Source organism: Phascolarctos cinereus, unplaced genomic scaffold, assembly GCF_003287225.1.
Source record: "Phascolarctos cinereus isolate Bilbo 61053 unplaced genomic scaffold, phaCin_HiC Scaffold_4;HRSCAF=312, whole genome shotgun sequence".
NCBI lineage: Eukaryota > Metazoa > Chordata > Mammalia > Diprotodontia > Phascolarctidae > Phascolarctos > Phascolarctos cinereus.
In genome coordinates, this window is record NW_027555847.1 from 443,664,212 (window position 1) to 443,689,789 (window position 25,578).

General features: G+C 35.2%; 1 protein-coding gene across 10 annotated transcripts in view; it reads right to left on the reverse strand.

Annotated features, from left to right (window-relative positions):
* Positions 1-25,578, reverse strand: part of RALYL (RALY RNA binding protein like) — a 786,001-nt gene that overhangs the window by 68,090 nt on the left and 692,333 nt on the right. For all 10 annotated transcript variants that reach the window (XM_078153349.1, XM_078153347.1, XM_020995771.2 and 7 more), the window contains 2 exons: positions 24,755-24,802; positions 14,159-14,322 (listed from right to left, as the gene is read on the reverse strand). In XM_078153349.1, coding sequence (XP_078009475.1) covers positions 14,159-14,322; positions 24,755-24,802 — 212 coding nt within the window. The remainder of the gene's footprint in view (positions 1-14,158; positions 14,323-24,754; positions 24,803-25,578) is intronic.

Here is a 25,578-nt window from a genome sequence, read left to right on the forward strand (position 1 = left end):
GAGTGAGAAGGGACCACTTTGACAATCTAGTCCAAAAATACCAAAAAAGAATCCCCATGATAAACCAGACAAGTGGTCATCCAGCTTTTACTTGAAGACCCTAGCTAGAGGGGAATCCTTTCCCTCTTAAGACAGTCCATTCTATTCTAAATTGTAGAAACTTTCTTTTTAAGTAAACCTAACTCTTTGCAACTTCTATGCATTGTGCCTGGTTCCGAACCTTGGAACAAGAAGAAAAGTCTATCCCTCTACCAGGGAATAACTTTCAAGTACATAAAGAAAGCCAAGAGGCCTCCCTAACTCCTCTTCAAGCTAAACATTCCAATTCCTTAATCCAATATTTTTATGGTTGTAAATTTGAAGACCTTCATCATACTGGTGGTTCTTTAGTTTATAATTATCCTTTCTAAACTACAATACCCACATCTGGGACACACTGGAAACAACAACAAGAAGCAACGATTCCAAGTTCGAGCTCTTTAAGCCCTGGTCACACTGTTTTTTTTTTTTAATTAAAGGGAAAGGTAAAAACTGATAAAGGGATGTTCAAAAGATTGATGACTACATGATTTTGATGTTCTTATTGCTCAGTACTTCTTTTTAAAAGGGATAAATGATGTAATCAGAAGAATTAAAATAACCTTGCTGAAAGGAGGGCTTTGAAGAGAAATGAGGTCAGCTGTCTGAAGCAACAAATATTTACGGTTTTTAAAAAATTGATGTGGATCCCAAGAACCTGCCTAGGAAGACAGAGGGGCTCTGTACTTTTCTGGGCCCCTCAGAGCAGCTGGCAAAGCATTTTGTATAAGATAGGCACTGAGTAACCGAGTAATTGATGGCTATTATTTTGCAGTTGTAATACCCATACAAAATCCATATCTTATACAGTTTTTCTAGCATTTGGATTTAAGAGCTGAACAATGGGTTAAGATCAAGCAGGCTCAGATTTTAAATTTACTCAACATATATTATGGTTTGGAAGCAAAGTGCGAACAGACAGAATTTAATTAATTAATACAGAAGAATTTAATTTATTTTTGAGCAATCTGATGCATTTGAAATAAAGCCTTCCCTCCACCTAGTTCTTTTACTATTCACATTCCTTTCTGCAAGATGCTAGAAATTGTGATGATCTAAGCTCATTTTGTGTGCCTTTTACAGAAACCAACACCGAGTTCCTCTGCCATTAAATTATTTTGGAGTATGGCCATGGGTCAGTCATTTTGTACCCAGGGCAACTGCCTTGGGTAGCATCATGTTGAAATATGAATAGCTGCATAGTTAAGGCAAATAAGATGATAGAAGACAATTTTGAGATAAAAAGAAAAGAAAGCAATAGACAAAAAAGGGTGTTTTAAAAAATAATGGCAGCAAATGATCATTAAGTGCCTGAGTCAAGAGAACTAGAATAGATTGTAAAGAAGATAGCTAACTTAGATAAGCTGTAATCTGTGCTTCAAAGAGTTCATAGGGGACAGAAGGAAGATCTGAGTTAGAATCCTGTCTTTAAACTCACTGACTCGGTGGCCATGGGCAAGTAACTTAACCTTGTTGGGCCTTATCTGTAAATGGAGAAATAACACTTGAATACTCATCTCACTGGATTGTTCTAAAGCTCAAACAAGACACATGTCAAGTGTTTTTAAGAAACTTAAAACTCCACATAAATATTAGCTTTAATTATTATCATTACTATTATTATTAGGGGGTAAGATACCAACAAACATTGCTATAATGTCGTATTATATGATCAGTATATTAGAGAGTTACAAAAGGTAGTGCTTTGTGAGTAAAAATATTAGCTGCTAATATACAAATCATAGAGATGTTCAAGGACTAGAAACTTCTGAGTTCCATTTTCACAAATACTGCTTTATAAGTCATGCTGATTAAATTCCTCTGTCTGGTAGAATAGTTCTGAGTTTAAGTTTGTCCCCTTGAAATAAAGCAAAATGCCAATTGAGAAAATTAAAATTCCTGAGATCCTTCACGTTAGCTCTTTTTTTGATGTGGATCATTGTTTAAGAGCCAAAGGAAAAAAGAATGAATTTAAGATTACCCCTATCATCTTGACTATTTCCCCCTAAATTATCTTTAAATATTTTTTAAGAGAGAAAGGAACAAAATAAATACAATTTGTCACTTCTACTCTCTCTGAAGACGTTGGTTGGTTTTTCTGATAATTTTTTTTGACGATATGAGCCGATCACATTGTATCCCAGACAGCCAAATGATGTTTCTGCCTTCTGCTAGGAAGAGAGATAAAATCTGAAAGGGAAATTGGGTATACAAGACTATATTGAATATGTCTGTCTTTATCAAAAGTATTTGCTTCTTTAGTTCATGTTGTGTAAAGCATTTATCTTTATTTCACTCTCACATATTGCTGCCAAATCTACCTCAGAAAAAAATTATTAGGGAATTGGGACAACTATGCAGATAATTCTAATACTTTTCCTTTCTTCACTAGCTCCATCCCTCCCATTGCCCCTTTCACATAAACCATTCCAAATAATGGTTAAATTGCTTCCAGAAAGAATTTGACTTAGATTTAGAATAATTTTTACTATTAATTAATTAATTAATAATTTTAAAAAAAGTTAAACTTGATTTAGAATAATATTTTCAAAATGCTGGTGGAGACATAGCCTAGGAATTATAGTAAAATGTCAAATGATAAGTAGTACTATTATTCTTATAGGGTGTAGAAAGTACTTACCAAAGGCTTGTTGCCTGGTAACTGACTAACTATTATGAACTTAATTCTGATCAATAAGTAGGACCTGATTATCAAAGTGAAAATAATGGTATCCATGGGTGTAGAAGGATAAAGCTGTAGTAGAATCTTTTTTGAATTTTGGACTAACCTAGAAGTTCCTTATGCAGATAAGGAAGGGAATAGGGATCATAATGAGACTTGTTCTCTAGACTTTAGCGAAACAGTTTTCTAAGAATTCAGAGAAAAGCTAGATAGCTTTCCATGGCCAAGGGGACCAAGAGCTTCTTAAGAATGGAGTTTTGAACATAAAACTATAAATAATATTGATAAAGAAGAAAAAAAGGGAAAGTGACTATGGATGATTCCATAGTTTAAAAATCAAATGATTAAAGAACAAGCAAATAACAAAGAGAAACTAGGTGGCACAGTGGAGACAGCTTCAGGCATGGAGTCAGGAGGATCAGATCAAATATGGCCTTAGACACTACCTGTGTGACCCTGGGCAATTTCCATTTATCTCAATTCCCTCATCTGTAAAATGGAGATAATAATAGCACCCATCTCCTAGGATTGTTGTGGGATCAAATGAGATAATAATTGTAAGATGCTTAGCATAGTGCCTGGCACATAGTAAGTACTGTGTAAATACTATTATCATTATTATTATTACTGGCAACGTGACCCTGGGTAAGTTACTTAACCTCTGTTTGCCCCAGCTTCATCATCTGCAAAATGGGGATAACTTAGCCCCTTTCTATTTTTCCAGTTTTCTTACACCTGACATATATTCTTCAATTCAGTAACACTGGCCTCCTGGACACTCCATCTCTTTGCTCTAGGCATTTTCTCTGGTTATACTCCATGCCTAGAATGCTCCCCTTCCTCATCTCCAACTGTTGACCTCTCTGGCTTCCTTTAAGTCCCAACTAAAATTCCACCTTCTATGGGAAACCTTTCCCAATTGCTCTTAATTCCAGTGCCTCCCCTCTGTTAATTATTTCCTATATATCCTATATGTAGCTTGCTTTGCATATACCTGTTTGCATGTTGTCTCTTCCATAGATTGTAAGCTCCTTGAACAGACAGTTCTTTTGCCCCTTTATCCTGCCCCAGTGCTTAGCACACACAATAGGCTCTTAGTAAATGTTGATTGATTGGTTGATAAGCTTGTTATGAGGATCAAGTGAGTTAATAATTGCAAAGCATTTAGCACAGTGCCTGACACTTTGTGAGCATTATATAAATGTTATCTATTATTATTATTATTACCATTAATGAAGTATCTACTATGTGCCAGGAGCTATGCTGGGTGCTAAAAAGACAAAACGAAATAGTCTTTGTTCCTAAGGGGCACATAGTCTATTCTGTGGATGTCTTCATGTGTCTCTTTATATAGGTAGATTATGTCTCTTTATAGGTAGATACAAAGTAACTTTGAAGAGGAAGTTATAGCTAGATTCCAATTAGTATGAATAATGAATCACATGAAGTAGTGGCATTACTTCAATTTGTACTGCTTATATCCATTGGGCCGGAACCAATTACAATATTTGACATAATTAGAATGTAAAATATCGTGAATTCAAATACATGTGACCACTTAATGGATTAATTACTTGAACTAATCCATACCTAGCTGTACTAGTCAATGGTCAAGTGGCAGATTAGGGATCTGGTGGTACTTCATTTACGAGATTGAAGCAAGGGTGTAAAAATGAGGATGGATATGAAGTTACAAAATTAACTATATATTACAATATATAGTGTATAATACAGTAATGTAACTAAGCATCATATGATTGCTAGTTATTATTATTGTTGTTGTTGTTATTCTAGGGAGTAAAGAAACTCCCCCTACAGACTGGCAACTCCTCTGCCTTTTATAGCCTTGCAGAGTAGTGTGAGACAATGAGAGGTTAAGTGACTTGTCCAGGATAACACGGCCAGAATAAAGCAGTAGTTGGACTTGCATGTAGGATTTTCTAACCGAAGCTGGATCTGTATCCATTATGCAATACTGTCTCTCTTGTGCTTGTTAGAAGGAATATTTCAGCTCAATTTTGTTGGGGGGGGCATAGCAAGAAGAATTGCCCAGGACTTCAAGTAGACCTTGTGCCCAGGCTTGCCCAAGAGCCAATGCTTCAAGAATGTTTCCTGAATTGAGTTAAAGTTCATTGAGGCTGGATGTTCAGGTGTTGGAGGGTATTCATGCTTTAGTTACCATTTGAATTAAGTAGCCTCAGAGTTCCCTTCCAAGTACAAGACTGGGATTTTATGATGTCAGGAACCAGCATAGGCCATGTTTAAGGATCAGCTCAGGGACGCATGCAGATGAAGCACAGGTTGTTGTTGGGGGTAGGAGGGGTAAAGGGTAGTGTGAAAGGTAGGATATAGTGTGATTGCAGATGATCTTAAATGCCAGATTGAGAAGTCTGGACTAGTACAGACAAAGAAGGATTGTTGAAAATTGATCAGCAGAGAGGCAACGTGGAGGAATGAAAGGGGTGCTGATCTTGGATTCAGAAAGATCTGGGTTCAACTCCTGCCTCCGACAGTGGCTTTGTGATTTTAGATGTTATAAAACATATAACTTCTCAATGGTGTAAGGAATTCTCTAACAGCATAAGTGGCAGAATAGTTGTGTATCTACCATAGATAGGAGATTCTTTACTAGAAAGGAGATCCAACACTGATGAAATTATAGCTCTGAACAACAACAAAAAAGTTTATGAGCAGTGTACTGATACTATGCATTTGTTTTAGGAACATAAATCTGGTGGTGATATGCAGGATGGATTAATGAGATAGACTGTAGGTGAGGAAACCAATTAGGTGGTTATTATAATACCCCTTGGAGCCAATTCTCACAGCAGTGAGATTTGGACTGTACTTCTATAGTCTTAAATTTAGATGACAAAACACACTTTGATATTACCAACACAAGCATACAGGAAAAGCAGCTGCATGTTAATGTTCTAATCTCTGAAATTAGTTAAATACTTTATCCTCTAGAAACATTTTTGCTATTTTTAATTTGGAAAGATACAAAGCATGGCCCACCCATCACCAAAGTACTCATTTTGACAGTAAAAACATTCTAGATTAGAAATATTTTAACCACTGTCTTTGTTATATGAGAGCACATTGCCTATTCACAAACATTAATCAAATAAAGATTTTGTTGAATTTCTTTTCCATTAGACTTCTTTATTTCTATTGCTGTATCTGGTATATAATATAAAAATCATAGGACCATAGGATTTAGAGCTGGAGGCACTTTGGAGATCAGCTGACATTTAGGTTCATAGTGAAATAATTTGCTTAGTGTCTTTGGAAAATTCTTTCAGGCACTCATTTATTTATTTTATTTTATTTAAATTTTATTTATTTATTTATTTATTCATTCATTCATTCATTCATTCATTCATTCATTCATTTATTTATTTATTTATTTATTGCTTTTAGATCTTTCCTTTAATAGTGAAATTACATGTTAAGGACTACATAATAATATAATATTAATAGCTAGCATTTATATAGTGTTTTAATGTTTACAAATTGCTTTATAAATTTTATCTCATTTAATATCCCCAAGAGTATTTGATGAATTGAATCAGCTTTAATTTTCTGTCTAGCCACATTGGTTTTTTTTTTTTTTTTTGCTTTCAAACTGTTTTTGTTGTTGTTCAGTAATTTTTCAGTCATGTCTGACTCTTTGTGCCTCTTTCTTGCCAGAGATATTAGAGAGGTTTGCCATTACCTTCTCCAGCTCATTTTAAAGATGAGGAAACTGAAGCAAACAGGGTTCAGTGACTTACCCAGGGTCACACAGCTAGTAAGTTTCTGAGGCCAGATTTGAATTCAGGAAGATGAATCTCAATGGTGTAAGGAATTCTCTAACAGCATAGCCTGGCACTGTATTCACTATGCCACCTAGCTGTTTTTTCAGACTGTCACCTTTTCAAATAATTACAGATTGACAGTTTTATGAAGGAACAGAACTATTTAGGAATTCTATGAATAAAAATAACTAGCACATGTATAGCACTTATAAAATAAGCTTAAAAATAAGGTTTTAAAGCACTTTCTAGGTTATCTCATTGGATTCTCACAACAACCTCATGAAGTAGGTGCTATTATTATTCCCATCTTACAGAGGAGTCTAAGAGAAGATAAGTGACTTGCCCAGGGCCATATAGCTGGTAAGTGCTTAAAGCAAAAATGTAATTTAGGTCTTCCCAGCTAGAAGTCCAATACACTATCCTTTGTTCCACCAGCAAAGGCTGCATTACTGCTTGTTGCTCTGAGGAGCAGGTAAATATTGGACTAGGTTGCCTTTGAAGACTCTGAACTGAAAACTAATGATATTTCTTTTATTAGATATTAATTATATGAAAGGGAACTCTTACCAGAGTGATGTTCTTCATCATTAAGAAACTATAGCCTATACCTATAACACACTCATTGTTCTTTCTAAAATGTTTGAATGCAATGATCATTTCTGCAAAACTCATCTTATGACTACACAATTTGATTGAATTCAATAAAGACTGAGATGATTATTGCTCCAGTTTTTAGTGATATGAAGAGAGACAAGAATACCTTATGCTGATTCATTGAAAAAGTCTATCAGTATTCGGTGTTGGCAAGTTATTGTGTTAATTTATTTTCTCTTTATGTGGTTTTTCTCCTCAGAGGAATTTAATCATGTTTAAAAAACTTCTGTATGCTGAAAATGATGAATTATGCAAGCCACAACATTAATTTTCTCTCCTGTACTTGCCAAACAATTAAATACTGGCAAAGTCATTAATGAATGAGTAAAATGGATACCTGAAAATCTATTTCTGGTTGAACTAATCATTTAATGCTTTATAGTTCAGACTTCATAGTATGAACTCTGAGGTAATTATTAAACCCAGGCCCTAGGCTAATTATATGAGTTCTTTCAAATACAACTTCCAATATGCACAGAATAGTTTTACATGCTCCTATGCAAACGAAGGTTCAATTAGCTTGCTCTTGTTAATACTGACACACCTCAAATTTAAAAAAAAGTTTATATTTTTATTTTTGAAGATGACGCTTTCTACTTTTATTTACATAAATTATGCATTAAATATATAGATATGAATAATAAAAGCAAGGAATAAGTTTCCTTTTACATTACATATTTTTATTAAAGTCAAATGTTAACACAATAGAGAATTAAAATATTTAATATAAGCTCTTAGTCATTTTGCAGTAATAAATAGTCCTTGAATAATCACTCTTGTAGCTTTTCCCTTTTCCTTTCCTCATCTCCCTCACTTTCCTCACTCTTAATCTTGGAATCATATATAATTCACAGTTACCATTTCATAGATGCCACTATGTACAGAACACTGTGTTAAACGATGTGAGATTAAAGGCTTAGAACACAACTTTAGCATTGCAGGAGACCTCAAAGTCCAACCTCTACCTAGATAGATGCCTCCTCTGTTACATCCAAGACAAGTGGCGATCTAGACCTTGCTTGAAGACCTTTAGTGATAAGTAATTCTTGAACTCTTGAGGCAGCCAATTCTGATTTTGTCTGCTTTCAGGATCTATATCAATTAAGGCTAACCAATCTTCCCCAAAACACTCTTCCTCTAAATTTCTCCCTGAAATACCAGTCCTGCACTCTTCTTTTGCCATTCATTCTACTTAATGAAGCTCTTTGAGAGTTCTCTCTCTCTCTCTTTCTATTTCTTTCATCTTTTTTCTTGATAGCAACTAACACAATGTTGGGCACAAAGTAGGTGCTTAATAAATTAAATTAATTGAATTAAATTAATGGACTATTACCTTAAGGGAATATGAATGAGGACTAGCTCTAGAAAGAACTTTCCTTTCTCAGTATTCTATTTGCCGCTTATTTTTGGAATTTAAAATTTAATTGGGTGTTTGCTTGAGGTTTCCATTTATTATCCTACTGAATTTTCTAGTTAGGATAAAATAAGATACTGTCAAGAAAGATACTTTGAAATATTTTAGATTTTATATAACAAGTATTACAACTTCACACTATAATCAAAAGCAAGAGAAATGTGGGTTTGTGAAATACACGTCCTTGTCTAAATAGTAGTCAATGTAAATTTTGGAAGAAAAAAAGATAAACTCATGACAGAGACATTAATTAATACAAAGTGTTGTCTTATTTTGTTCATTTCTGTTTTTCCCTACTGAAGATTAAATGGTTTCTGGAACACAAGGCTAGGACTGTAGGAATATTCCTTCTTCATTTGCCAAGATTCAATCAATCAGTATATCTATAAATATTTACTTATCATCTACCGTGTTCAAGCCATTGTTAGGCATAGAGAAAAATGTAAAGCATTATGCCCTCAAGGAATTTGTAATATAGTTGTGGAATGGTAAACTAAACATATGAGAACTTAAAAAAACAATCCAACAAAACAAAAGATATCATAAGTCAGCACACAGCTGATTTTCAAATGTATATCATGGGTAGGTGCCAAAGCAAAAAAAAAAAATCACTAGGGAATGGAGTGGGCCGGCAAGGTGGGAATTGAAAGACAAGTTCAGTTTGAGATTGTCAGATAAATGTGGTGTTACTCTAATATGATTAAACTTCGGTTACATTGAAATATCCCAAAACTTTATAGGAAATCAATTTTCAGTTGCTACTTCAAGAAGTAAACACAGGAACATCATATCCTTCTTCCAAAATTGTAGAGAATGTAGGAATCATAATTTAAGATTGTTGTATGGAAATATTAGCATTTCTCCATCTTAAATTTTTTTTTTTACCACCAGTCTAATTTTAGGTTAAAAGTACTCATTTTTCACTTTCTATATGTCTGTTTAGATATCCACATATTCATTCATTCTAGCTATAATCAAGTTCACAACATAGCTAGACACATTCTTATAATGCCAGAACATTAGGATGTTTCCAAGGATACTAAGTCATTACTGTTCCCTGAACTTAATAAGAGGAATAATAATAATAATAATAACAACAACAATAATAGCTAGCATTTAGACAGCACTTTAAACTTTGGAAAGTGCTTTCCATATGCCATCTCATTTGATACTCATAACAATCACATGAAGTAGGTGCCATTTTGTAAGTGAGAAAATTGAGACTGATGGATGTTAAGTTACTTGCCCGGGGTCATACTGGTAAGCAAGCATGTAGCGCAGGATTTGAACTCAAGTCTTTCTAATTCCTAGCCTAGTGATCTATCCATTTCTCTACATAGCTGCCACTTAACCACACATGCAAATTGCCTGACATAAAGTCAGTTCTTAATAAGTGTGTGGTGGATTGGATTTCACTTCAACTTCAAACTCACCTTAGTATTTATGTTGGTTAAGGTATAGCTATTTCTAGAGAGGCAGTACAGTACTGTGGGCAGCAGGCTGACTTTGGAATCAGAAGACATGGCCCACGTTCTGCCATTTGCAAAGTCTATGGCTATGGACAAATCATTTCACCTTACCTTTCTCTGAGTCTCATTTTCCTTATCCGTAAAATGAATGGGTTGGATTTTCTTCCTGTGTAATTTTGGGCACTTAAGCCATCTGGGCTTCAGCTTCTTGAAGGCAGCATAGTACAGTGGAAAGATCAATAAATTTGGAGTTAGAGGATCGAGGTTCAAATCTCATCTCTTACTTAACACCTGTGTGACCTTGGGTAAGTTACTTCAGCTCCTTTGGCTCCAATGTCCTTATCCAGAAAATTAATAAGTGAGACTAAATGGCCTCTTCCAACTCAGTGATCTATGATCGTGATACATGAGATCAGGGGGCTGGTCTAGATGATCTTTAGGATCTTTTCTAGTTCAAAATACTATAATCCTATACAGCTAAGTGGCACAGTAGATATAGCACTGGACCTGGAATCAGGAAGACCTGAGTTCAAATCTGACCTCAGAAATATACTAGCTACGTAATGCTGAGCAAGTCACTTAAACTCTGTCTCAGTTTCCTCATCTCTAAAATAGGGATAATTACAGTACCTTCCTGCCAGGGCTGTTGAGAGGATTAAATGAGATAATAATTGTAAACCCTTAGCACAATGCCTGGTATAGAGTAAATGCTATATAAATGTTAGCTACCACTACTGCTACTACTACTGCTACTGCTACTGCTACTGCTACTATCACTAATTTTGAGCTGAGAAACTCTTAGGTTGAGGCATTGTGACTAGAAGGAATTTGGATCTGTGCCTTTGCTCTGTTTGTCTCTTTTGTCTGGATTATTTTCCCTACTCACCTCTTCCTTTTAGAACTCCTGAATTCCTTTAGGACTTTGCTCAAACCTTATCTTTTGCAGGAAACCTTTCCTGGTCTCCTTGGCTTCTAAAGCCTTCTCTACTAAGGTTACCTTCTATGTACTACATAGGTATCTTGTATGTACCTATTTATTTAGAAGTTACCTTCCCCATTAGAGGATAATCTTTTTGAGGAAAGGGACTGTTTGGAATTTTTTTTTTGTATCCTCAACACAGAGGCTGGCACCTAGTAAAACCTTAACAAATCCTTACTGATTGGTCAGATAATGTCTGGGTTATTGTGTTCAGTTCAGTTTTCCACATTTCAAGAAAGATGAAGAGCAAATCAAGAGATGTTCTCCTAAAATGGTTAGAGTACTAGAGAAATATCATATGAGAAACACTTGAAGAAACTGGGAATGTTTAGTCTACAGAAGACTTAGAAAACATGCTGGTTGCCTTCAAGTATTTAAAGGGTTGTCACTTGGAAGTAGGATTGGATTTGTTCTGGTTGGCTCCAGAGAGTAGAACTAAAAGCAATGATTGAAAGCTGCAGAAAAATAAATGGTAGTTGTTTAGATAACTTTCTAATAATCAGAGCTTCCCAAAGTGAAATAAGTTGCCTCAGGACTTAGTTATTTCTCTATATCAACCAATCAATAACAATTTCACTTTTCACTTCATCTTATTAAGTGAGGGATAAAAAAGATGCAAGCAAAAACATCTGTCCTCAAGGATTTTTCATTTTGTTTGGGGAAACAATATGGACACATCTAAATATAATTCTTCATTTGCCCAGAAAATGTTGGACACAGTTAGAAAGAGTACCTTTATAGAGGTTGAAATAGGTAAGGTGAATGGCTAATGGGAGCCCTGGGAGTCACAAACATAGGAAGTTGGACTCCACCATGTTCACCCTAGAGAACGGACTCCCTTTAGTGAGATCATTTCTACTCTTGGTTTGAGCTCAGATTTTACCTGGCTCTCAGCTGAAGAGCTAATTTATTCCTACAGATTCTTTGGTATATTCTCATCTGTAAAACTCTAATTTCTGTTTGCTGTTTTCCTTGGATTAATGTGTTTACTCAATATTCATGATAGTCTTTTGCCTAAAGATGGCAAAGTATATAAGTGATCATATAACAATTTTCAAGAAATTTATATTACTTTGATTATATAATTAACTATATTCAAGTGGAGGCTTGATAATGACACTTCAGGGATGTTTTACAAGTACAGATTCAATCAGATGACCTTTTACCTCTGAGATTCTATGACTCAATTACTAGGTGATCTCTAAGGTCATTTTCAGCTCCAAATCCTATGTTCCAAGGGTTGTTAGTAAAGTATTGTGTTGGCTTTAAGTCATAACAGAAAGATAAGTTAACTCAAAAACAATCTTAGTATATCACAAACAATGAGGCAGAAAAACACAACTATAATCCTTTACTTTGTTTCTGAAAACTTAACACTGAAGATATTGTTTATCTAACTTGTCCTCAGAAATGAAAATCTGATAATAATGGTGGAGCTGTAGAGTCCTATAAGTATCAGTTCGTAAGTTTATTAATGGTTTGAAAATAAGGAGGTACAACTTTTTAAAAAATTACTCTTTAAAGGGGCAGCTAGGTGGTGCAGTGGATAGAGCACTGGCCATGGAGTCAGGAGGACCTGAGTTCAATTCCAGCCTCGGATGCTTGACACTTACTAGCTGTGTGACCCTGGGCAAGTCACTTAACCCCATTGCCTAGGCAAAAAAAAAATACCCTTTAAAGAAATGAGTGTGGTACAATGGAAAGAGCACTGACTCTGAAGTCAGATGTCCTGGGTTCAGATCTTGTGTATGACACTTACTACCTTTGTAATCATGGGAAAGTCATTTTAATTCTCTGGACCTCAGTTTCTTCATTTGTAAAATGGACTATATGGCCCCAATAATCCTTTCACTTCCAGATCTTTGATTCTATGATTGTCAAGAGCCTAAAGATGGCAAAGTATATATGTGATCAGATAACAATTTTCAACAAATTTATATTAGTTTGGTATACTAAATTTTATGTTACCAGCCTGAATATCTAGTTGTTATCACAAAATCAATATGCTCAAAACTTAACTCACCTTTTCCCCTACTCCTCTAGGTTTCCATCAACCTTCTAGTCAGATTCTTCTTCACTATTCCCATATTGAGCTAGTCATCAAGTATTGGCAGTCCTACTTCCATAAGATTTCCTGCATATATCAACCTCTTTCCACTCCCATGGCTGCTATAGTTCAGGTCAGTCCCTTGTCACCTCTTACCAGCACTATTACATTAGGTTCCTAATTGATTTCCCTGCTTCTAGTCTCTCCCTTCTACATCACTTCCTCCACACAGCTATCAAAATAACCTTACTAAGGCATATGTCTGATCACATCACATTTCTATTAAAAATCCTTAATCACTCCCTGCTATCTCTAGTATAAAACAGAAAGTCCTCATCCTGGCATTTAATGTCATCTCCTCTTGCCCCTCCCCACCCCCCATTTATCTCCAATCTGTCTTTTGAGACTTTTTTCCATATTACCCTCTACCAATATACTTTACATTACAGTCAAACTGGTCTATTTGCTGTCCCCACACTTAGCATTCTATCTGCAGTTTCTGTATCTTTGCACAGGACATTTCCCATTCCCACTCTCTCTGCACTGCTTCAAGGCTCAGCTCCTGTATTCACCTTCACCTTTCCTGATATACTCACCAGTTGTCAATGCTCTCTTCTTATTCTGTATAATACAAACTCTTTAAGGGAAAGAAATCTTTATTTTTTGTCTTTGTATACCCAGTACTCATTTCAGCGTCTAGAAAGAAGCAGGCACTTAAAAATATTAAACTGAATTGAGCTGAAGATATCGTGGTAAGACAAATTCATTCCAAGTTAATAGTCACCCTTTAACGAAAATTGCCATGTAAGTTGCTCATACTAATGGCTTTGATGTGCAAATCGTCCAGATATGATGAATACTGTCTAATCATTTAACCTGAAACCTGTTTTGTGCCCCCTTTTGAATGCTATGATTTACTATTTCACCAAGTCAAAATGGTGCATTATAGGGCTCTGATTCTATAGACGTATTTTTCCAGTACCTCATATTCAAACATTCTCTCAAAGGGAATAACAGTGAAGAAAATGACTCACATTTTGATCCTGAAGAAGAAGTCCCACTTGATGTAGATTTCGATCCCCCTTTCACTGAAAAAACACCTTTGCCTCTACGAGTTGCTGTCACAGCCACACGGGGACGTTTCAGAGGTATCACTGCTCGGGGAGGTGGGGGGACACGCCCGTGGTAATCAAACAACCTTTAACAAATAGAACTCATGCTTAGATCTGGCTTACTACTAGCATATTCAATCAATTATTATGTATCTATGTATACATATACATATGTGGTATATATTTATTTTGTATGTATTTTCTTTATACTTATGCATACACATGCTGTCTCTAGGAATGTAAGTTCCTACAAGGCAGCGACTCTCATTTTTCTTCTTGTATCTTCAGTAATTAGCACAGTACCTGGCACATAGTAGGTGCTCAGCGCATACTTGCTGCTTAGCAATGTACTGTTGGTCACAATAAATATCAGAAGAAGTCTTTGAACTTTAGTCTTCCTGACTCGCACTTGGGCGTTTCTCAGGTATGTAGGTTTCCCTTTGGGTGTTTGTAACATAATGTTGCTCAGATGCTGAGAATGGTCTAGGTAATTAATGACAATACATAATATTTATATAACATCATATCCTTTCAGATATTTTCACTATATGTGTATGTATTCACACACACATGCACATATAAACTCTATAGTGCTTATGTTTGGTTAGATAAAAATTCTATAAATGGTATAGAAAATATACAGAAAGTAGTAATTCCCACACTTATTGGAACAGACAATGATTTGATGTGGTTATAATGTGCTATAAATATTAGGCATTATTATCACTTAGTGTGCATTAATCTTCCGTCTGTTTCTCTGTACAATGCTTATGTTCACCACTCTTTGTGGTGAGCAGGGTAGGTATTATTATGTTCGTACAACAAATGAAGAAACTACAACACAGAGAGGACACATTCAACATTTTGTCAGTGTCATACAGCCAGCTGATGAAAATGCTTTGTTAGAAAGCAGAATTGGGATGAAAAGTCCCTAGAAGTTTACTTGCAAATTAACAAAAGTATCTTATTGCCAGCAACTATGGCAAACATATTTTCTCCTTGAATAGCTTAACATGTACAAAACAGATACCCTTCTACGTATATACATACCATTCACGGATGCATATAGTTTGTGCTGTTATATCATTTCTGAAGAAAAAAGAAACATCAACCCTGATAAAGGGCAGGAGGAAAAAAAATATTTTATTGAGCCTGGAACTTACTTAGTTGTCCAGAATGTGAAACTATCCCCCAGTGAACCAGATGTGTAACTAGACAATCAACTCTAAAGATAATAGTGTTATTGATTTAAGAAATACAATGGTTACATATAACATTGTCCTCCCATTATATAAATTAAATTCTTGTACTATCTCTAAAAATAGACAATCAATAGCAATAATCCAATGTCATGGTGAGCAAGAGAGAAAAGACAGGAAAAAAAGAAAAGCCTTATATAACATATTAGTACAGGAGATTAGTTTTCTCTTAGGCATAAAAATGAATGATACAGTAATTCCACTTAAAAAAAATCCTTTCATGATAAGACACTCTGGGGAAAATTTAAAAACATCATTACACAATGGAAAAAAGGAATATATAAAGCCAATTTTAAAACTGCCAGACATAAATCCAAAGTACTTAGAGATTTTCTTATATGAGAGGTAAAATGTTCTGAAATGGAATAAACACATTCTGTGGAAAAAGCTGAGAGATATTTGGAAGGGAAGAAAGATGAAATAAGATAGTTCAAGAGGGTCAAGTGTCTCTGTGAGGTCCATTACAGCTAAGATATCATTATCATTGGATTTGATATGAAAGTCAGTATATTACTGTTTGGGAAGATGAGGTTGGAAAAGGTGATAAAGGCCACCCATGTCTATAAGGTCTTAAAGATATAAAAAGATAAACTAAACCCACTCCTAATTTCAGTCACATAAAGTCTTTTATATTTCTTTTTTTAAAGCCTTTTATATTTTATATGTCATGAATACAACCAAATATTATCATGCTCTCATGAATTCCAAACCATACAGCTACAAGAAGAGGACTATGGCAATAGACATATGCAAGACTCAGCTCTCTCCAAGTGTGAAAGACTCAGGTCTCTACAATGCAACTTAAAAAGTTCAACAAGCTACATAAATGGATTTTTTGAAATTCCTTTTCAGCCCAACCAGTATGTATTTTGGTCTAGGAATGAAGAAGCATGTCCAGGCAAAACTCCATATTCTTACACTTCAGAAGTAACATAATATTTTGTAGGAGTGAAGGAAATGAATATTAATACTTCCAGAACTCAGTTTGTCCAGGATTATAAAGTGTACCACCCAAAGTAGCTGAATCCAATCTTGTACCTGAAGCAGCAATTATGCCTTTTCTTTGGAGGGGCAGTATTCTCCTTAAGTTATAGTTATTGGCCATCAGAAATGAGGACAGGAACCGCTTGGTTTTTGCTTTTGTCTCTTCGATATTTAGCACAGTGCCTGGCATACAGTGGATATTTAGTACATGTTGTTTTTATAGATTCAGAAATGACCTTCATCCTAAATATATTGGTACTACCTTGCAAAGAGTGACTCAGAATTCTTCTCATCTCAAAATCAGATTTGTGTCTAAAGATTTCTTTTCAATAATCCTGGTAGTAAGGCACACATGATCTTAAAAGCAAAAAACAGTTTTGGTAAAGTCAATTTTCTTGCCTAAAATTAATTATGAATATATATGTATATGTGTATATATACATAGATCTATAAATATGTGTATATGTGTGTGTATACACACATATATGTATATAAATATGTGTGTATACACACACGATTATATATAATGTGACCAGCAAATAAATACATACTCTGTGTGTGTGTGTGTGTGTGTGTGTGTGTGTGTGTGTGTGTTTATGTGCTGGTCACATTGTTAATAGGTAAGTGGTTTCATTTACCTGTTGCCCTAGGTTAAGAATTGTACAAAACTTAAGTGAACACAAACTATTGTGGTGGTTGACTCATAAACTGGGGTACTAGAGAAAGCAGCATGGCATGGCTCTGCTACTCACTAACTGAATGTCCTTGGGTGAATCACTTTACCTCTATTTTATAGTTTCCTTATCTGTAAAGTAAGGGGTGGTCCTTAGAATTTTAGAATTGCAAAGAATCTAATGGATCATCTAAGAAAGACCACATGGCATTGGAAATATAGTGCTACATGAGGATACCTAGGTTAGCCTCCCACCTCAGGTACTTAACACTTAGGTAAACATAAGCATTTCATTTAATAGCTCCAGAGCCTCCTTCCTCATCTACTTCATGTGTTTTTTGGGAAGAAGAAGCCTAACATAATTCATATAAGCTCTTAGGATTCCCACTTTTCTCATGAATGAGTCTCATTTCCCAAAGGAGGTTTACATCTCTCCTTTATGGTTCTAGGAGTACCCAGGAGGAGTCAGAAGTGATTCTCTAATTCAATCAACTAGAGCCCCTATTAGTGTACTCTCACCTGAAGTTATCAGAGGAGAATTATTTTATCAGTCAGCATTAAGTAGCTTTTAGAAAAAAAGGTATTTACAAGGTGGTGCAGTAAGAACTGTTTGTACAAAAACATACACCCAAAGGTCTGTGGCATATTCTACCAGAAGTACATACAGAATCCATGGGTAAGGGGGCTCAAGCTTAAAGCACATGTGGAAAAGGGGTTTACTCACAGCTTCTGGTTGCTGAAGGTCTTTCTCTCATTTGTGGGGTTCTCAAAAAGTGCCCTTAGGTTTAATATAGTTTCTTTACTGGGTTTCTTATAGAACCAGGAATCTATGACCAGCGTGTCTTTGGCTCCATATATAGACATTGTTGACATCTGATTTGGGGAGACCACTAAAATACCAATGGGAAGACCTGAAGTCCAAAATCCTTCGGACCCTTCAAACCTCCTAAAATCCTCCTCCAGTCAAAAGGAGAGGAAAACAATGAGATCTGGTCAAAATTGAAGGCAAGGTCTCTCCTCTCTACTTCTTCCAGACCAGCACCACATCCTGACCCTCAATCCAGACTAATAGTGGTTCAGTGGCTCGGGAAAGCCACTCTTGCTCCAACCTCTCAAATGACCCCAGTTCTAAACTAGCTTTATAGATGAACTACGAATCATGACTAAGATTCCTTGGCCTATTTAAACCTTTCTTCCTGTGTAAGGTCATTGCAATTCCAAGTACATTAGCACTTTATCTAAAACCCATGATTGAAAGTGATTGGTTGATTGGATATCTTATTACTTATTTTAAGTGAGGTGAAATAACTTGATTGAATAAATCAATCAACCCAATTCTTACTTCTCCCCCAAATTTTAAAATTGCTATTCTCAGAGAGTAAGAATATATCATATGTTGGAGGTAACTAACCAATTAATAAGATGGGAAAGTATTTCTAAGTATATATACTTCCATTTGGACCAAGGCAGAAACTTTCAAAATGTTGCTGAAAGACATGTTAGCTTTTTATTAAGGTAAGTATTAAGAAATCTAATACAATGCCTTTTCATCTTCAAGGGGCCCCACAATCTGAATGTTTCAACCATAACCTGGTGAACATGTTAGGTGCATTGAGACCAGCAGGAATGAAAATCTCAGCACAGCTGATATATGACTATCTTAGAATATGTGTGCAGCTCTACCAGGAATGATGCCACTGGCTTTACACTTTGTTGGTGTTTAAGAATCAGTCATACCTACCTATTGATTTATGTTTTGGAGTCTGTGAAGAGATTCACGCAACCAATGTATCTCTCAACTGAGAGAGAAGACAAAAGAAACTTACCACCTACTAGAACTTTGGCCTAGAAGAACACTGAAGTAAATAAACAATGACATGATGTGTGAGTTCACTGTCAAGACCTTCAAGGCAGTGACAGATTTCTACTGAGAAATCTTGGTGTCCATGGGACACACAACTTGGTGGATGGAAAGCCGCTCGACGCATAGCAGTGGAGAGACTGAGTAAGTTGTCAGTTTACAAAATAGTTCCAGAGGATGGTGGCAGCCCTGAAAATACTGTTCACTGAAATCACTGATTGCCTTTAGGTGAGTTAGTTGGACTCCCTGTTGCATGAATTGAGACTGATATTCATTCATTTCTGCAGACTCTACTCTCAGCTAATAATATCACCCGTCAGCCTGACAAGGCAGACAATGGCTCAGAAAAATATTTCTAATGGATAAGGCTTTTCATACTGTACCTCATTTAGCCAGGGTATTCCTTTTTGGGGTAGAGTAGTTGTTTTTTATTATTTTTTCAGTGTCGTTCCTTGCCTTGAAAACCATACAATGGTAAATAATTTCATTTTCCATTTATTTCATAAAATTTATTCAATAGCCTGATCTGTTAGCCCTAGGATGGATAAGGATAACAATCTTTGTAATACTGGCTGCAAATTTTAAAAAAATAATTTATGCATATCTTCTGTTATTTGGAAATAGGACAATAATTGTATATTTTAAATATATTGACGTAAATTTTGATAATTATAACTTTGTAGCATGGTTTTTAAACTTTGAAATGTAAGGTAAAGAAATTCTTACATGACTTAACAGAACGTCCCATAAGCTCAAAATTGCTCTGAGACTTTTGGGACTCTGAAGCAAAGTCATATAAGAATTCCCCCCCCCCCATATCAAAATATTAAAGTCATGCTTCAAAACCATACTTATAAAATATACATTAAACATATACAAAATATATTTATTATCTTAAAATTGAATTAAGACTTTTAGGAGATCCTATGTAATGGAATCCAGTTGGGTCAAATGCCGATTGAAATGAGCATTAAGAAACAGACAGAGTATGTTGTTTTATTTTTCCAGTACTTGTGAGAGCTCAGCACAAGCTGATACTCTGTAATCAATGATCTGAAACAACTTTAACTTGACCTACGAGTTTTTCATTCACTGAAATTACATTGGCTTTGCTCCTGCTTTTAATTAATATGAGAACAAGATGGTTCTAGAACTGAACAACTGTTCATTATTAAATCTAACTTTTTTAACTTTGTAAAACCATTTCAGGCATGGTTGTTAACTGTTTTTCTGTTAAGAACACAATTTGGTGCTCACTGATTACACAGCATTTTTGTTGGTATCAGTGGGAAAAAAAGGTTCAACTGCAATTGGTAATATTATAGTAATTGAAAACACTCCCTGGGGCCCAAACTCTTTTAGTTTTTTATATTAATTTACTTTATTTCAGTGTATAAAGATTTTCATTTTTAAATTACGTGAAAAGACTTTCCTTTACAATTCTGCATTGGAAGACGAATATTGTAATGGGAAAGGTACCAGACTTGAAGTGCCTGAATATCAATGCCAACTCTACTATTTACTACTTGTTAGACCCTGGGCAAGCTAAATCCCTCTATGGGCCTCAGTTTCCTCATCTGTAACAAAAGTGTTATTCCAGATGGCCTCTAAGGTCATTTCCAGCTCTAAATGATCCTGTACTCTCTCTCTCTGATATGCACACACAGTTTTGAGAGAATATACAAGTCTATTAAGGAATTGAATTGTTCATAATCCCTGATACTTAACTAGAAAGCCTAAAAAAATCAATATGGTTCAAGATACCAGAGAGATCTCAATAACCTAGAACTTAATAGCTCTCTAAATACGTATGTGCATCTAGTAGAATGTTAGTCTTTCTATTACAACTATTCAAACCTATCCATTCAGAAACACTCAAATTGAAAAATGATAAATTGTAATTAGCTAGGGAATGAAAGTAGCATAAATTGTTATGTTATTAGAGGACTTTCAAATGGAACACAAAAACTACATGATCCGTGCTAGGGCTACAAGATTGACTCAGAGACACTTTTAAAATGGCTGCTCTTAGTATCACTAAAAGGACAAATTACTAGTCAATGAGTGGAAAGTGATTAACAGTGGCCTATATATTCTGGTTTATAAACATAAAAAAGTAAACAAATCCATCTTGCTGGCTTTAGAAATGAAGGTGAGAAAAAGAGGTAATACTTATCAATAAATGTAAGTAGAGTAGTCCTTACAAAAATCATTATCAACAAAAAATTATTTGGCTATGGGACAAAAATTCTCTTTCCTCTTCATATGTTACCTCTCCTTTTTGTTTGGTTTTCTTGGGAACTGATGTTTACAGGCTAACTACTGAGAATATCTGCTACTGGCAGATGCTTACGTTTCATTATGAAAAATCTAGATGATTAGAAACAGACAAATAACAGCACAGTAAATCTGTCTTTTTGGTACTGAAAAATTCAAGCACTCCTTTACTTATTCAGTCATCAAACGTTTATTAAGTTCCTATTGCATATGTCTGGCACTGTGCCAGGTAATGGAGAAGACAGAAACATCAAAAAAAATGACTTCACAGAGCTTAGAGTCCAGCAGAAGACATGGCATACACAGAATTAGAAGAAACTGAGATTATATGGTCCAACTCATTTTACAAATGAGAAAACCAATAACCAAAAACTTCAAGTGACTTGTCCAATAACAAAAGTAGCAAATTACAGAATAGGAGGCAGGAAGGAGTGAGTAACTAGAACCTAGGTTTTCTGAGTCCTAGTGGAGAATTCTTTGGATATTTATAAAGACACATAGACAGAAATCTTTTAGAAGTAGGAGATAATCTAATGCACAATGAGGACAACGTTATGAAGCACGAATATCCCTGTACTTTAAAGATCTATGATTTTGTCAGTATGGATACTCTGCCATGCCAATGAAGATTACAAGCTATCTATAACTTAGTCATTCACGTCTGGAAATTTGTACTTGCTGAAAAATCCATCACTTTGTATTCAACCTGCTACAAGCCTCTCCAAAATTAGCCAGATCTTCAAATGACAGACATACATTCTGCTGCTCAGTCCATCCTCAAAGCCTGTCACCTTAATAGAATTTGCTAAAGTTTGAATTCCACTGGCATAATTTGAAAATTCAGAGTCACCTCCATGCCTCAGAATTACGTGGTTAAAAATAATAGCTATAGAATGAGGCAATGTATATTCATTGAATAATACGACATTCATAGTCCCAAGTTTAGTGGTCTCCACATTAAAGAGTCAATAAAAGCTGTAGCAGAAACATTAAAAAATCTAATTATCATCAATATGTAATTACAGAGTATTAGAAACAAGGTCTAAAGATTATCTTTTATAACTGCAGTACCCATAATAGATTTTTAAAAACTCAGCTTAACCTTCTTATCATTCCTGGGAGATCTATTAAATTCTTAAGAATTATAAGAATAGCTTGGGAAAATCTTTCTGAAAAGGGAAGTTTCTTTACAAACTAAGTTAATATTTGAGTACAAAAAACCCAACTTTTTCCTGTATAAGTTATAGATGATATGGCAATAGGCATTAGTCAAGGGCGTTTTCACAGTAATTCTACACAGCAATAACTGTGAATGAAATATACATTTAATAATATTTGTGGTTGGTTCACTTTGTTACTATGAACATAGTATTAGTGAGGCTATGGTTCTAGGTCCAGTTCTGATGTGGACAAATTATTTTTCTCTTGTTATAGGTCACAAACTATACATTATTCCTGCTTATCCATATTACAGATCAATGCAGTTAGTCACTGTGTCTAGCAGGACTGGTACACACCAGTCCCTACTATTAAAACAGATAACATGATGGATACCAGCCACATTGTAGGGGGGACATAGTGTAAGGTAAAGTTTCTAGAGAAGGCCAACCAGAACTGTGAAGGGCATTTAGATCACTCCATAGGAAAACCATGAAGAGCAATTACGAATGTTTACTATGGAGAACAGAAGACACTTTTTTTTTTTTTTTTTAGGCAATTGGGGTTAAGTAACTTGCCCAGAGTCACATAGCTAGTAAGTGTCAAGTGTTTGGTCTGGGGCCAAATTTGAACTCAGGTCCTCCTGTCTTTAGGGCCAGTGCTCTATCCACTCTGCCACCTAGCTGCCCCTGAGAACAGAAGACTTAAGAAAGTACGTGAGAGTAGTCTTTAAGTATTTGAAGGACTGTCATTGTGGAAAGGGGATTAGAATTGTTCTGTTTGGCCCAGCAGAGTAAAAGTGAGTAGAAGTTATGAAAAGGAACATTTTGGCCTTATCCTGGGTCTTCTTTTTTCTCTATATACTCTTTCTTTTGATTATTTTATCAGCTCCAAGAGATTCAATTGAGTAATTATCATCTGATCATTCAATATCATCTACCTTTGTAGATGGTTCTCAGATTTACATATCCAGATCTTTATATTCTAGTTTCTCTTGAGCTGTATCCCCACATCACAAATGGCCTATTGGATGTTTTGAACTGGATATCTGTAGACATCTCAAACTCAATATGTTCAAAATGGAACACACTATCTTTCCCCTACCCCTATCCCTGTTGTGAACTTCCCCATTACTAGCAAGTATACTACCCTCCTTCTCGTCACTCAGGTTCAAAACCTTGGTTTCATGCTGGACTTCTAACTCTCACTCTTTCCACATGTACAATCACCTGCCAAATGCTGTCATTTCTTTATCTGCCACATCTCTCATGTACACACACTTTTCTCCATTCACACAGCCACCATCCTAGTATAGGCCCTCATCATCTCTCTCCTGAAATAGGCTTTTGGTTGGTCTCCCTACCTCAAGTCTCTCCACATGCCAATATATCCTCCACTGACTGACGAAAGTGACTTTCCTAAAGTACAGGTCGATCAGCCACAACATACTTATTAAACACTTACTATGTGTCTGGTGTATTAGGTGATTAGATTTTAGACTATGCTTATTTTCTTTTGAGGACATCCTTAGACCTAGGAAGCTGTATTTTCAAGGGACATAGAAAAAAGAAAACATAAAGTTACAGAAGCTTCCTTCAGTAATGAATATCACAACTTATCTGTGACTCAGTAGATAAGTCTTTGGGGGTTGACTGAGGTTAAATGACTTAGGAATTGTTTGATTTTTTTTTGTCTTTGTAGCCGCAGAACATAGCATAGTACCTGGCACACAGTGGTTGGTTAATAAATATTTCCCTAATGAATGAAAGTAGATGTATTTTAGCAGAATAGAGAAACACTTCCTGCTTTTGCAAAATTCCTGTTGGGCTTAAGAAGTCTTAAATTGTTCTTCAAGAATTCTCAAGAGCACATCACAAACAGGAAAAAATGTTTTTATATAAAAATGTAAATCTTTTTCAAATATTCTTTAATTTATAACATGAGACAATAAGATAAGCAAGCATCTCCAAAAGTCTTCAAAGTCTGAAGATACTATAGAAAATGTTTGAATGTTTAGGGATTGTTTTTGACTTTTTTTGTATCTCCACTGCTTGGCACAGTCCTGGGCACAAAGCAAGCATCTGATAAATGCTTTTCTACTTGAAAAATGTAGGCTTCAGTCCTCTGGAAGACTTTTTTTTTTTTTTGACAGATTTAGAAGGGTTCCTTTTTAAACAAACAAATAAATGAATAAATATATCTCTGTTAAAATTAGATCAAGAAACATCTATGAGCAAAATGCATGAATCATTTAAACACAAAACCATGCAAAATAAATGGTCATAGAGGATTAAAGCCCAACTCACCGATTGTAGAAGTCATCTCTGTAATAATCATAATCAAAGACATAACCACTGCAAAAGGAACAGAAAAATAATCATCAGCTGGCATTCAGTAAACTTATATTAATGGCTTTGTGGTATTACAATATTGTTGACTTTCTTATTTCAGACCAATTTTTTAATATATTTACTTGCAAATTGACTTTATAAAGTAACATACACATTTCATACAAAGGTGTATGAAGCTACTGCCAATTTTTTTTTTTTACAAATATGAACTCATAATTTCCATTGGCAGGTTAGAAGATAATAAAGAATAGTAAAATGAATAAGCATTATGTAACTTGGGGGGGAGGGATAGATGGGCATGAATAAACTCCTTCCTTCAAAAGCAGATCATTAATTAGCATATGCTATTCTATTCAGGATCTCAGATTTGCCTGAGGAAAATGAAAGATTAAATGACTTATCCAGGGTCACAATACCAGGATATATCAGAATTGAAGCATAAACCCAGGTCTTGCTGAATCTGAGGCTACACCTGTATCCCCTACACAATGCTGTCTCTCATGTTATGTAACATAATTAATACGTATAATTGATTGTGTTCTTTCCCTTTCCCCTACCCAAAGGGAGAAGATAGTATAATTTTCACTATTTTTCTTTCCATAGGATCAGTTAATAGACTGCAGAAAGGATGAAAGAAAAGATTTAATGGCTCACTGATAATGTGTATGATAAATAGAAATGTGCCTGTTTCAGAAATTTGGCACTTTTACATTCAGTAAAGAGTGAGGTCTATTTCTAAAAAGGAAGAAGAAGCTAAGAAAGTTTTGTCTGAATGTTAT